General features: G+C 48.2%; 1 protein-coding gene across 1 annotated transcript in view; it reads left to right on the forward strand.

Annotated features, from left to right (window-relative positions):
• The window catches only part of pde4a (phosphodiesterase 4A, cAMP-specific), a 90323-nt gene that overhangs the window by 42687 nt on the left and 32420 nt on the right, over positions 1–15216 (forward strand). The window contains exons 2-6 of the mRNA XM_056287376.1: positions 11522–11707; positions 12339–12375; positions 12540–12610; positions 14069–14071; positions 15074–15123. Coding sequence (XP_056143351.1) covers positions 11522–11707; positions 12339–12375; positions 12540–12610; positions 14069–14071; positions 15074–15123 — 347 coding nt within the window. The remainder of the gene's footprint in view (positions 1–11521; positions 11708–12338; positions 12376–12539; positions 12611–14068; positions 14072–15073; positions 15124–15216) is intronic.

The raw sequence follows: 15216 nt of genomic DNA on the forward strand, positions 1-15216 counted from the left end.
CCGCTACTCCGTTACTCTGTACATACCGCTACTCCGTTACTCTGTGCCTACCGCTACTCCGTTACTCTGTACGTACCGCTACTCCATTACTCTGTACGTACCGCTACTCCATTACTCTGTACATACCGCTACTCCGTTACTCTGTACGTACCGCTACTCCATTACTCTGTACGTACCGCTACTCCGTTACTCTGTACGTACCGCTACTCCATTACTCTGTACGTACCGCTACTCCATTACTCTGTACATACCGCTACACTGTTACTCTGTACATACCGCTACTCCGTTACTCTGTACATACCGCTACTCCGTTACTCTCTACATACCGCTACACTGTTACTCTGTACATACCGCTACACCATTACTCTGTACATACCGCTACACTGTTACTCTGTACGTACCGCTACTCCATTACTCTGTACGTACCGCTACTCCGTTACTCTGTACGTACTGCTACTCTGTTACTCTGTACGTACCGCTACTCCGTTACTCTGTACGCACCGCTACACTGTTATTCTGTACATAACGCTATTCCATTACTCTGTACATACCGCTACTCCGTTACTCTGTACCTACCGCTACTCCGTTACTCTGTACGTACCGCTACTCCGTTACTCTGTACGTACCGCTACACTGTTACTCTGTACGTACCGCTACACCATTACTCTGTACATACCGCTACTCCGTTACTCTGTACATACTGATACTCCGTTACTCTGTACGTACCGCTACACTGTTACTCTGTACGTACCGCTACACCATTACTCTGTACATACCGCTACTCCGTTACTCTGTACGTACCGCTACACTGTTACTCTGTACGTACCACTACTCCATTACTCTGTACGTACCGCTACACTGTTACTTTGTACGTACAGCTACGCTGTTACTTTGTGCGTACCGCTACACTGTTACTTTGTACGTACAGCTACTCCGTTACTCTGTACGTACCGATACTCTGTTACCCTTTACATACTGCTACTCTTTTACTCTGTATGTACCGCTACTCTGTTACTCTGTATGTCCGATGTCGTTTATCAAGTCAGCAGCCTGGGGGCTAAATGAATTTATTCCACATGATCGGCAAATAAAGGGGGCTTGCCACGATGCCTGTCACGACAATTAATGGAAGCTGATGGTACTGTGATGGGGTTTACAGAATCACCCCACTTAGATACATGCTGGTTTTTTTTCTTCTTCTTCTTCTTCTTCTTCTTCTTCTTCTTGTCACTATTTGGTGGTGTTGCAGCTCTAGGATCCACCAAAATTTAAATCAATCTGATCTTAAGTTTTTTGTCCAAATAATTTCCTCATCTTCATTGTAAAAGATAGGGAGGGCTTAGCCCTGTTTGCCCGGATATAACAGCTGGCCCTGCTTGTACCGATTGGCTAGACAGAGGGACCGAGCTGGGAAGGCTGTGCAGCAGGTTCGGGTGATGAAGGATAGAGATGGAAATGTGCTGACAAGCGAGGAGAGTGTGTTGAGAAGGTGGAAGGAGTACTTTGAGGGGCTGATGTTTGAAGAAAATGAGAGCGAGAGAGAAGGTTGGATGATGAATTGGGAAGTGCAGTGGAGGAAGTGAGGGCAGCTATAAAGAGGATGAAGAGTGGAAAGGTGGTTGGTCCAGGTGACATCCAGCTGGAGGCATGGAGGTGTTCAGGAGAGATGGCAGGGGGGGTTTAACTAGGTTGTTTAACACAATCTTGGAAAGTGAGAGGATGCTGAGGGGTGGAGAAGAAGCATACTGGTACCGATCTTCAAGAACAAGGGTGATGTGCAGAACTGTAGCAACTACAGAGGTATAAAGTTGATCAGCCACAGCATGAAGATATGGGAAAGAGTAATAGAAGCTAGGTTAAGAGGGGAGGTGATGGCACTGGCGTAACATATTTATTATGGGCCCTGGTGCAAGCAGACCCCCCCCCCCCCCGTCTCTCTGTCACTCGCTCACACACACCACCACCACCACCACCACAGGTGGGTTCAGTAAGTAATTTTAGTAATTTATTTGTATAGCACCTTTCACAGATATACAATCACAAAGTGCTGCACAGCATAAAATATAACAAATAAAACAGAAATATCAAAGTAACAGACACAGTTGACACAGATGAGTTATTGTAAAGGTCAGTACGTCAAAGACTGGCTCCACTTCAGAACCACGGAGAGCGGACGCACCACGGACGGAGGTGGGAAACCTAAACAGACGGTCTCTAAACCACATCAGTCGACAAGGCGATGAAACAAGTCCACAAGGCCACTAGGCTGTAATAAAGCTGATAGCCTGGTCATTAGACAGTAACAGGGGAGCACACGTCAGACCCAAAACCTGCTAGACTGCATGGCTTGGCACGCACGCAGCACACATGGCAGCTTTCCTTTCTCTCCTTTCTCTCCTTCCTCTTTTTACATCCACTGTTGTGTGTGTAACTCACGCTTGCTTGCTTGATTTTATGTTTCTAAGGTTACTTAGGTAGGCTAGATAGGTAAATGATATTGCGCGCGCATCACATGCTCAAAACAGACACGTGACATTGGACTAGGACAATGCATGCAGAAATATTGACGGGCCCCCCCTAGCGGCGGGCCCTGGTGCCACTGCACCGGCTGCACCACGGTGGGAAGCCAGATGTGGGTATGTGTCCTGGTCGCTGTACTAGCGCCTCCTCTGGTCAGTCGAGGGGCCTGTTCGGGGGGTAGGAGGAACTGGGGGGGAATAGTGTGATCCTCCCACGTGCTGCGTTCCCCTGGCAAAACTCCTCAGTGTCAGGTGAAAAGAAGCGGCTGGCGACATGTATTGGAGGAGGCATGTGGTAGTCTGCAGCCCTCCCCGGATCGGCAGAGGGGGTGGAGCAGCAATTGGGGAGAAAAGGGGGGGGGAATCAAAAAAAAGAGGAGAGGTGATGATCAGCAGCAGCAGCAGTATGGTTTCAGGCCAGGAAAGAGCACCACAGATGTGATGTTTGCTTTGAGAATGTTGATGGAGGAGTATAGAGGAGGCCAGAAGGAGGTGCATTGTGTCTTTGTGGATTTAGAGAAAGCATATGACAGAGTGCCGAGAGAGGAGGTGTGGTGTTGTATGAGGAAGTCAGGAGTTGCACAGAAGTATGTAGGAGTGGTGCAGGATATGTATGAGGGCAGTGTGACAGTGGTGAGGTGTGTGGTTGGAATGACAGATGGGGTCAAGGTGGAGGTGGGATTACATCAAGGATCGGCTCTGAGCCCTTTCTTGTTTGCCATGGTGATGGACAGGTTGACGGACGAGATCAGGCAGGAGTCTCCATGGACGATGATGTTTGCGGATGACATTGTGATGTGTAGTGAGAGTAGGGTGCAGGTGGAGGAGAGCCTGGAGAGGTGGAGGTATGCACTGGAGAGAAGAGGAATGAAAGTCAGTAGGAGCAAGACGGAATACATATACATGAATGAGAGGGAGGACAGTGGCATGGTGAGGATGCAAGGAGTGGAGGTGATGAAGGTGGATAAGTTTAAATACTTGGGGTCAACTGTCCAAAGTAACGGGGTGTGCAAAAGAGAGGTGAAGAAGAGAGTGCAGGCAGGGTGGAGTGGGTGGAGAAGAGTGTCAGGAGTGATGTGTGAGAGTTAAAGGGAAGGTTTACAAGTTGGTTCATGGTGTTGGCAGATTGGGCTACTTTTTATTTGATTGGGGGGGTAAAAATGGCTCTGATAAACATAATCATTATTATATACAAACACCGGACGGACAGCGAAACCTTCTACTAAACAGCAGTAAAAAAGGAGGGGGGCTATTTTTGGGCGGGTTCAGGGCTCTGATTGGGCTATTCAGATCTGGAAACACTTGTGACATCAGCTATGTTGTGTGGTGTGGAGACAGTGGCGCTGATGAAAAGACAGGAGGAGGAGCTGGAGGTGGCGGAGGTGAAGATGATAAGATTTTCACTGGGAGTGATGAAGAAGGACAGGATTAGGAACCAGTATATTAGAGGGACAGCTCATGTTGGACGGTTTGGAGACAAAGCAAGAGAGACAAGGTTGAGATGGTTTGGACATGTGTGGAGGAGAGATGCTGGGTATACTGGGAGAAGGATGCTGAATATGGAGCTGCCAGGGAAGAGGAGAAGAGGAAGGCCAAAGAGGAGGTTTATGGATGTGAGGAGGGAGGACATGCAGGTGGCTGGTGTGACGGAGGAAGACACAGAGGACAGGAAGAGATGGAGACGGCTGTTGTGTTGCTGTAAAGCCTCTTGGGGCAAATGTGTAATTGTGATACTGGGCTATACAGATAAAACTGACTTGACTTGATCCGCTGTGGATAATGGATGGATGGGTGGTTACAATAGCTCCCTCCAGTGGTCTCATCTGTCATTAACCTCTCACCAGGAGTTTTCCCCATGCAGGCCTCTCATCCACACAACATATCTAATAGTAGAAACAACAACAACAACCAAATATCCGGAGTAAATATCTTCCGCTTGCCTCCTATTTGCTGTGCTCCCGTTGCTTTTCACTCTGCTGTGACTCCAGACCGCTCTGGCCTCTCCAGCGCTGGTGAGATCTCTGGCTAATGAGTCCTCAATCAGTAACGATTTTATCGTTTCTAGTAATCTGGACTTTTTATGATTACCGAGACTTGGCTGTCCCCAGGTGACTCCGTTCCCCTGGCCGAGGCTGGCCCCCCTGATTTTGCATATTTTCATATTTCCAGGCTCCCCCGGGAGAGGGGGTGGCCTAGCTGCTTTTCATAAGTTAGATCTTAAGTGCCATCCTGTTCGTTTTGGCCATTTTATCTCCTTTGAGGTTTTAAGTTTTGTTTTTTTTTTAATCACTGGCCCTGCTCTTTACGCTGCATCTTAATTTATAGCCCCCCTAATCCACTTAGTTTTACCTCAGGGACTCAACAGCTCTGATTGTCTGACGGCAGCAGGCAGGTTGTTCCACAAGAACGGGCCCTGCTGCCACCAGCTGACTTCTTTTTGTCACACCGGGAGCAGGAAGAGGACCCTAATGCAGACCGTGGAGGCAGGCTGGGCTCGAACGGTGTTTAATACACCAAACAAGCCACTGCAAGGAAGGCTCGAGACAGGATGTGGTGCATCCGGGTATCAAGTGTCAATGTGTGTGTGTGTGACGATCCGACAAAGCGCCAGGGCAACCAGGGGGAGTATATAACCTGCTGGAGAGCCAATTAGGGAATGGGGAAGAGGTGAGCAGGGCAGGGAAGGAACAGGAACCGCAAGCCAAATAAGGGACTGGGGATCGGGTGAGTACAGCAGGGGCAATCGGGGGCAATCTGGTAAATGGGGCAATCAGGGTTACTCACGGGGCAATCGGGGTTACTCATGGGGCAATCGGGGTTACTCAGGTAAATGGGGCGCAGGTGAGCCGAAATACTAATCAGGGGATGGGGGACAGGTGAACCTTGATGACCCAGACCGCACAGCCATGGCACTTTTTAACTTTGGGTCACACAGGAGCCCTGTATATTGAGAGTGAAGCGCTCGAGATGGCATGTACAGTTTAAGGAGATCAGACAGGTATGATGGGGCAAGCCCATTTAGGATTTTATAAGTCAGCAGAAGCACCTTGTAGTCTGATCTAACATGGAAAGGAAGCCAATGAAGGGAGGCGAGAATTGGCGTAATATGGTCAAATGTGCTAGATTTAGTTAGGATTCTAGCAGCAGCATTCTGAACCATCTGAAGACTTCTAGTACCAGAACATGGCAGACCTGAGAACACAACATTACAGTCATCAAGTGTGGGTGAAACAAATTCATTGTAAGAATAGAGTCAAATAAAGTGGCTTTCATTTCATTTCATGTATTTATTTACACTGTTTTTATTCTTTACTGTTACTTATTTTTATAACTGTTTTTTTTTCCAAATTTATTTTTGATTTTTCACTTTTTTCTTCCAATTTAGTGGCCAATCGATCCCTATTTTAATTCAAACACCATCCTCGTACTGCATGCGTTCGCCTGCTGCGTCTCTCCGGCCGGCAGTGTGGAAGTCGCCTTGTCACGGAAGTGGCGAGGCGACTCCAGGCCGAACTACTGCTTTCCCCCCCAACACAGAGACGCATGCATGTGACGAACACAAGCTGACTCCGCCCCCCTCCTGACGTCAGCGTTGCCAATATCGCTGCTTCATCAAGTCCGGTCATAGTCGGATCTGACGAGACCGGGGCGCGAACCGCCGGTCCCCAGTGGGCAACTGCATCGACACAAAGCCGATGCTTAGACCGCTACACCACCGCGGAGCCACGCTGGCCGCTGGCTGGCGGGTCTGACCCTTTAGTCTAGCGGTTAGCGATGCCTCCTGCGGTGCGGGCGATACGGGTTCGCGTCCCGGCCGCGGCCCTTCCTGCGGTTGCGTTGTCCCCCGAATTCGCTACAGTACGTTGACGCGCCTTCGGTTGGGCGATTGCTCCGTTTAGCAGTAGTGCAACGGTAAAAACGCTAACTGGGACTCCCGATTCACGCGTCCACACGTGTTTGAATGACAAGCAGCAGCTGGCGACGATCGTAGGAAAGAACCGCAGCGTGTGTGTCGTCTCACCAACGAGGGGAGGACGGTGAACTTCCGTCGGAAACAGAAGAAGAAGAAGAAGAATGAGCGGGAGGAGCATCCGTGCTAGCTAGCCGCTAACAAAAAGGGACGCGAGTACAAGAAAACAAGAGAGATTGCTTTAAAATAACGGAACAAACCAACGGAAAGTGAAAGTGGCTGCCTGTGTTGGACAAAATGGACCGTTCTGACAGCTCGGCGGAGGGTTGGGCTACATATATTGAGAGACTTGGAAGAGTATTGCTTGGCTAATGACGTCAGAGACGCGGCGGGGGGGGGAGTTGCGGCGTTGCTTAGTGTTGGTAAATAAGGGTGTACCGCTTTAAGAGCAAGATCTGGGGTCGGACTCTGATTGGTTGGTAGGGAGGGGCGAATGAGGAAGTTGTTGTGTGGCGCGAACGGTAGTGGGAGCTCCGCGCCAAGGAAAGGAAATATTATTAGTAAGAACTGCGATATATTGGACCCATGTCAAGGTTTTGTGCAGCTGTGAGGAAGGATTAAATGTGTTTCCGAAGAGGGAAGACGGCGTCCTCGCCATTTTCAGACGAAGCGAACTATTGAACCGTGTTGGGTTGTGCTCCGGAGTTTAGCTAGCTAGCACCGTTAGCTAGCTAGCACCAGGCAGTGACGGACAGCGCCGGCGAACTTCGGCCCTGGATCCCAAATAAATTCGGTTCCCCTGTAACTTCCGGCGAAGGTGGCCAGAAGACGGAGACGGGATAAGTAACATTAGCCTAAGCTTAATGGGCGCCGGCTTGTCACGTAGTTTGACGGCACCGGCAGAGCCAGCAGAAAAGACGTTCAGTGAAATTGTCGATGTGTTACAGAACCGCGTGAGTCCGAAGCCGCTGGTCGTTGCCGAACGTTTTCGCTTCCGTAAACGTCCCGTAAAGAACGGGACGATGTCGGACTACATGGCGGAGCTCCGAGGACTCGCGGAACACAGGGGATCGGCTCTGTGCATCTGCTGCCGCGGCCGTGCTGTTGACAACGGCCTGTTTTTCGCGATGCCTGCAAGATTTACCACGGATAAATGTCGACCGTACGCACAGGATTGTCGACGAACCTTCACCGGCACCTACCAGCGAAGGTGTGAAACGTTTCAAGTTGTACATACCAAGTTCCGTCCGTCCGTCCGTCCACTACCCGAACGCAGCACCTTGTGAAAGCAGAATTCGGAATGACCCCGAGATGATCACTCCATCTGAAAGCACTGACATGCCTGAGTCTCACAGTCGGGTGGTTGACAACACGACACAAGACATAACCGAGGGTGTTGGTGCCCCAGAGGCTGTTGGGCCTGAGTCAGGGTTCTGTTAGTTCCCCTGCTCCAAGGCTTGCCCCGCGTTACCCTGTGAGCATTAGGAAACCGCCAGAAAGATTCCAGTTCGCTTAAAGAAAAAGAACTGTTGTTATTGTGCCATATTTGTGTTATGGTTGGTTATTGTCACCTTATGGCCGTAGCTGAAATACCTGTTTACTCTTAAGAGTTGTGTTATGGGCATCAATGCTGGAAGGAAGGAGTTGTTATGTACCGTATAATTGTATGGCCCTACTTTGTGTTACTGGCGCATGCATACGTTGATGCGTACTGTGACACGCATTGAGTTCAGTGATTGCTCCGTTTACCTCAAGTGCAACAGTAAAAATGTATTGAGCTTACTCGGAAGCCTGATTCTTTTGTCCACAAGGTTAAACATTAGAAGTGTTTGAATGACTAACACAACACCATCCAGGAGCTCCTCCTCCCCCACCTCAGTAGGGGTCTGGACTTCTCCACAACATCCTACCTTGGAGTCCCCCTCCTCCTCTTCCCCAATGACAACTCTCTTCATCCCGGAGAGTGATGTTAACAGGCTGTTCAAGAGATGGAACCCCCACAAAGCAGCTGGAACAGTCTGTCCCTCCTTCCACCCTGAAGCACTGCGCCAATCAGCTGTCTCCAGTGTTTACAGATATTTTTAACACCTCGAGACATGCCATATACCAGCCTGCTTCAAGACCTCCACCATCATCCTTGTCCCCAAAAAACCATGGACCACAGGACTCAATGAATACAGACCCGTCGCCCTGATCTCTGTGGTAATGAAGTCTTTTGAGTGCCTTGTACTGGACCCCTTGTAGTTTTCCTACAGAGCCAACAGGTCTATGGACAATGCAGTAAACATGGTGCTCCACTTCATCCTACGGCACCTGGTCTCTACAGGAACCTATGCCAGCAGCCTGTTTGTGACCTTCAGTTCCATAACACCATCATCCCGGATCCACTGCAGGGCAAGCTCTCCCAACTGCACGTGCCTGACTCCACCTGCAAGTGGATCACCAACTTCCTATTTGACAAGCAAGACTGAAGCAGCAACTGGGGAAACAAGTCTCTAACTCCCGGTTCATCAGCACTGGTTCCCCTCAAGGCTGTGTCCTTTCCCTTCTACTCTTCTCCCTTTATACAAACAGCTGCACCTCCAGTCACCAGTCAGTCAAGCACCTGAGGTTTGCTGACAACACCACCCTCATTGGGCTCATCTCTAGTGAGGATGAGTCTTCCTATAGGTGGGAGATTGACCATGTGGTGTCCTGGTGCGACCAAAATAACTCTGAGCGCAACACTCTAAAGACAGTGGAGATGGTTGTGAACTTCAAAAAGAACACACCCCATTTGCTCCCATCACCCTGTGTGGCTCCCAGTCAACACACTGAAGTCCTTCTGCTTCCTGGGCACCATCATCACCCAAGACCTCAAGATCCCTCACCAAGAGGTTGTATTTCCTGCGGTAGCTGAAGAAGTTCAACCGGCCAAAGACAATGATGGTGCACTTTTACACTGCCATCAGTGAGTCCACCCTCACCTCTTCCATCAATATCTGATACGCTGCTGCTACTGCCAACGACAAGGGAAGACTGCAGTGTGTCATTCGCTTTGCTGAGAGGGGGATTTGGTGCAACCTGCCAGCTCTCCAGGACCTGTATGCCTCCAGGACACTGAAGTGAGCAGGAAAGATTATGGTTGACCCTTTCCACCCAGGCTATGGTATCTTCAGAACACTCCCCTGTGGCAAGAGGTTAAGGTCTATAAAAACCAGAACCTCACACCACAAGAACAGCTTCTTCCCCACAGCAGTCGGCCTTTCCAACAAGATACCCACAGATACTACCGTATCGTTCACCATAGTTCTCAACACAGGAGCACCGCAGCGTTGTTGCCTGAGTCCCTTACTCTACAATCTGTTCACACATGACTGTGTTGCCAAATATAACAGCATCATGAAAGTCATAGATGACACCACAGTAATTGCACTGATAAATGGCAACAATGACTATGCCTATAGGAAGGAGTTGAGGAACCTATCCATATGGTGTCAAGATAACAACCTCTCCCTAAATGTTGAGAAAATAATGGAGATAATTGTCTTTGTGCATGCTCAGTAATCCAGGTAGGGAAATCACAAAGTTGAATCAGTTCATCTGGACACAACGTTTATTGAGAGAAACATTTCATCACTCATCTAAGTGACTTCTTCAGTTATGAGACAATGGTCTCTTATGATGTTACATCTGTCTTCACGTACATTTCTGTTGATCAACGGGAATGTTGTGTCCAGATGAACGGATTGAACTTTTTTGATTTCTTTACCTTTACCTTTATTGAGCACGAATAAAGACGCTGAAAAATTGTTGATTTTAGGAAGTCCAAAACGGTTCAGACACAAGTTTACATCAATGGTGCCCCTGTTGAAATTGTGAAGAACTTCAGATTTTTAGGCATTCAGATCTCAGACTCCCTCTCCTGGGGCCTCATGTATCAATCGTTACTATGGGCAAATTTGTGCGTACATACCTATGGAATTTTTTAGCCCTCAAGATAGGCTGACAGTGAGAAGCAAAGCATGATGGTTATTTGTAATTTCCTCCTCCTAACATCTATTGTCTACCTCTTGCAACGAGCAATCACCTAGGCCTGCACAGACATTAGTGTCAGCCAATCGGTGTCTAAATTCAGGAGTTACCCAGATTCTACACTGGTCTTTGAGACAAACTTCAGGGCTAAAAAAATCCCATGGGTGTGTACGCACAAATTTGCCCATAGTGATGATTGATACATGAGGCCCCTGGTCTCTACACATCAGTTGTGTCATTAAGAAGGAACAACAGAGAATATCTTCTGATATGTCTTAAGAAATTCAGAATGTCCACAAAAACTCTGGTCAGTTTCTACTAGACTACCATAGAGAGCGTCCTTACTGGACGCGTACTGGTATGGTTTGGCAACCTGACTGAACAGGACCACAAACAACTGAGGATAGTAAAAACGGCTTCAGACATCATAGGAACAGCAGTGCCACAGCTTCAGGACATGTACACCACCCATTGCAGAAGTAAGGCCCTAAGTATCATGAAGGACACCAGCCACCCAGCACATGGTCTGTTCTTCTGCTTGCCTCAGGACAACGCTTACAGAGCATCAGAGCTCCGACCAGCCACCTTAAAGGCGACGTAAAAGAATGATTACATAGCATGCCACATAACCGTAACATCCCTGGTTCGATTTCAGCGGGTGACCTTTGTTGCATGTCGTACCCATCTCTCTCCCCCTTGGTCCTGTCTGCCACTTCACTATCCTCTATCCAAAAATGCCACACAAAAAAAATCTCTAAAAAGGTTTTGCACTGTCCAGTCAACCCCCCCCCCCACACACACGTTTTGTCCCGCCCTAATATCTTGTTTAATATCTTGTTTAACTTGGAATACATCAGATTATGGAAGAAGCTATGCTCTGAATGATGTTTTACCTTGTCTAAGATATAACTGTGTATTAGGTCTACTCGTGGTGGCTCATCGTCGTACAGCTGTATACATTTCAACAGTAGCTCACACACATTGTCGCATCTTTCCTCTGGTTTCTGAGTGACGTCCCTGTGGTGTGATTTTCAGGGGTGCTCACTGTTTCTGTTCAACATCCTTTATCCCTCCACAGCTTTGATTCAGAGAATGGGCCATCGCCCGGCAGAAGTCCCATGGATTCGCAGGCGAGTCCGGGGTTGGTGCTCCACCCTTCCTTCCCCCAGAGCCAGCGCCGGGAATCCTTCTTGTACCGCTCTGACTCTGACTATGACATGTCCCCCAAAACCATGTCCCGCAACTCCTCCGTCAACAGTGAGGGGTGAGTATGAAACACTTGTCCTCAGTCTATCACACAGGGGAGACATGGCTGTCACTCTTCCTGCTTGAAACACATTTTTAGGGCGTCCGGGTAGCATAACGGTCTATTCCGTTGCCTACCAACACGGGGATCGCCAGTTCGAATCCCCGTGTTACCTCCGGCTTGGTCGGGTGTTTCTACAGACACAATTGGCCGTGTCTGCGGGTGGGAAGTTGGATGTGGGTATGTATCCTGGTCGCTGCACTGGCGCCTTCTCTGGTCGGTCGGGGGCGCCTGTTCGGGGGAGGGGGGGGATAGCGTGATCCTCCCACACGCTACGTCCCCCTTGGCAAAACTCCTAACTGTCAGGTTAACAGAAGCAGCTGGTGACTCCACATGTATCGAAGGAGGCATGTGGTAGTCTGCAGCCCTCCCCGGATCGGCAGAGGGGGTGGAGCAGCGACCGGGATGGCTCAGAAGAGTGGGGTGATTGGCCAAGTAAAATTGTGGAGAAAAATACTAAAAAACAAAACAAAAAACACCCATATTGTTCTCTTTTGCCTTTCTCCCTCTCTCTCTCTCTCTCTCTCTCTCTCTCTCTCTCTCTCTCTCTCTCTCTCTCTCTCTCTCTCTCTCTCTTCTCTCTCTACAGACATGCTGAAGACATGATAGTCACCCCTTTCGCTCAGGTAGGCATCTGTGTAGCTTCTTGCTGCTGCAGCACCCGCTGTTAGATGTTTAATATCACAAATATAGCTTGAAAAGGCAACATATCAGCACAGTGAACGTCTTGGTCCTCTCTTCTTCTTCCCCCTCCCTTCTTCCTCCCTATGTTTTCCATTCCATTCTGCAGGTGTTGGCCAGCCTACGAACCGTAAGAAGCAACTTCACCATCCTCGCCAATGTCACAACACCCACCAACAAGTCAGTATCACGCTCTTGGACACCCCTAACCCCCATTTTCCATGGTCACCTCAGCCTCATCTTATGCCCCTGTTCCACTGCATGGTACTTACTCAGCTCGACTCTACTCTATTCAACTCTACTCGCTTTACTTGTTGGGATGTGGTTTTCCACTGCAGGTAGCGTCCCCTCATGGTGAAGCCCCGCTGGTCATCTCTGGGCTTGTTTGCTAGTTGTTCCTCCCTTGTCTACCAGCGCCCCACACAAGTGTTTTATTTTCAAGCAAACCAACAAGATCAACTGTAAATGTGCTTCACATGAACAATAATAGTGTCACTAAGAGATTCACTGACAACACATCATGTTTTACATAAATAATCAACTATAATACAAGTTTCGTAAGACTCACTTTGGCATTTCCTGGTTATAAACACAGCTGTTCAATTTCTCTCTGACCAATCAGTGGTCAGGTTTTATTTATATTTAAATACATATAAATACATTGTATTTATATTTTTGTTTATATTATTTATTTGTTTTTATATGTTATTTATATTTAAATGTAAATATTTGTATTTTTATGAATTCATTTATTGAATACATAAATTATTTATGTAATAATTTACTTAATTATTATTAGTTATTTATTTATGGCCCTGTGAAGGCCTGCCGCCCAGTGACTGCTGGGATAGGCTCCAGCATCCCCGCGAGCCTGAGAGCAGGATGAGCGGTTTGGATAATGGATGTATATTTATTTATTTATTTAATAAGATTTTATTTATATTTAAATATAAATAAATATACATATATATTTTTTTTAACTTTTTTTATTTATTTATGTATTTATAGTGGTATTTTCATGTCACCTTTTCATATCGGCTCAGCTCACTTGGAACCTTGATGGAGGTGGTACCAAAAAAAGTAGCTGGTACCAGGTACTATCCCTAACTTTTGCCCAATGGAAAAGCAAGTAAAGCGAGTAGAGTTGAGTTGGGTCGAGCCGGTACCATGCAGTGGAAAAGGGGCATAGATAATGTATCCTCATGTTTGTTCTGACAGGAACATGCCCTTGTCATCTTTGGTTTCTTCTTATGTTGACACCAAGTTTTACGGAAAGTGTTATCCATGTTATTTGGGCTGAGTTCTGCGTAGTGAGCTCCGCTTGTCCCTGACTCTGTACCCAGAGAGCGGAGATGGTCAATAATGCTAAAATTATCTTTCCTTTGTAATGCAGTGGAGCGAGGAGGGAGTTATGAGTTGGCCAGCTTTCAGCTCCCCGTCAATATGATATAAACAGTAATGCATCAATAGAGATGCAGTCTAAGCCCCCAGAAATATCTACTTCGCTAGGCTGCGAGCATACAGCCACTTCTCTTGTGGAGGCCTCAATTTTGTCTATTTCTGGCCGTATGAATCCTTGGTAGGCAAGGTTTGATGATTCTGATCTAAAGCGACAATATTCACCAGACCGCTTCATAGTATGTGTATCCATCCATCCATCCATTATCCAAACCGCTAATCCTGCTCTCAGGGTTGCGGAGACGCTGGAGCCTATCCCAGCAGTCACTGGGTAGCAAGCAGGGAAACACCCTGGACAGGCCGCCAGGCCATCACACAGAGCCGACACACACACACACATTCATACCTAGGGACAATTTAGTATGGCCAATTCACCTGACCTACATGTCTTTGGACTGTGGGAGGAAACCGGAGCACCCAGAGGAAACCCACACAAACACGGGGAGAACATGCAGACTCCACACAGAGGACAACCTGGGACAACCCCCAAGATTTGACTACCCTGGGGCTCGAACCCAGGAGCTTCTTGCTGTGAGGCGACTGCGCTAACCACTGCACCACCGTGCCACCCTCTTCATATATGTGTAGTATGCTCTTCTCAATACATCTCCTATTAAGGGTACATTGATTAAATTATGGTGGCGCAGTGGTTAGTGCGGTCGCCTCACAGCAAGAAGGTCCTGAGTTCGAGCCCCGGGGTAGTTCAACCTTGGGGGTTGTCCCAGATTGTCCTCTGTGTGGAGTTTGCATGTTCTCCCCGTGTCTGCGTGGGTTTCCTCCGGGGTCTCCGGTTTCCTCCCACAGTCCAAAGACATGTAGGTCAGGTGACTCGGCCGTACTACATTGTCCCTAAGTGTGTATCTGTGTGTTTGTGTATTGGCCCTGTGGTGGTCTGGCGGCCTGTCCAGGGTGTCTCCCTGCCTGCCGCCCAGTGACTGCTGGGATAGGCTCCAGCATCCCTGCGACCCTGAGAGCAGGATAAACGGCTCGGATAATGGATGGATGTATGGATGATTAAATTACATTTAATTATTTTAATTAATTTAATAAATACAATTCTATCCCTCTGACAGTCATGACTTCTGTCGCCATGCTGTCATCTCTGGTCGGTGCCGAGTCCTATAAAAGAGGCAGCAGCGCATGATTTCCTTTCCCTGTTTGATGTAATGCTGCATTTGTCCACAGGAGGTCGCCAGTGACGAGCCAGCCCACTGTTCCCCAGGCTACCCTCTCTGGTATGTTGTCAGCTAAATGATACTCTAAAGCAAAAACTCCTTCACCAACATGGCTTTTAGTAGGCCCTAAGGCTCCCTAATGCCGAAACCCAC

Source organism: Lampris incognitus, chromosome 10, assembly GCF_029633865.1.
Source record: "Lampris incognitus isolate fLamInc1 chromosome 10, fLamInc1.hap2, whole genome shotgun sequence".
NCBI classification, from domain to species: domain Eukaryota; kingdom Metazoa; phylum Chordata; class Actinopteri; order Lampriformes; family Lampridae; genus Lampris; species Lampris incognitus.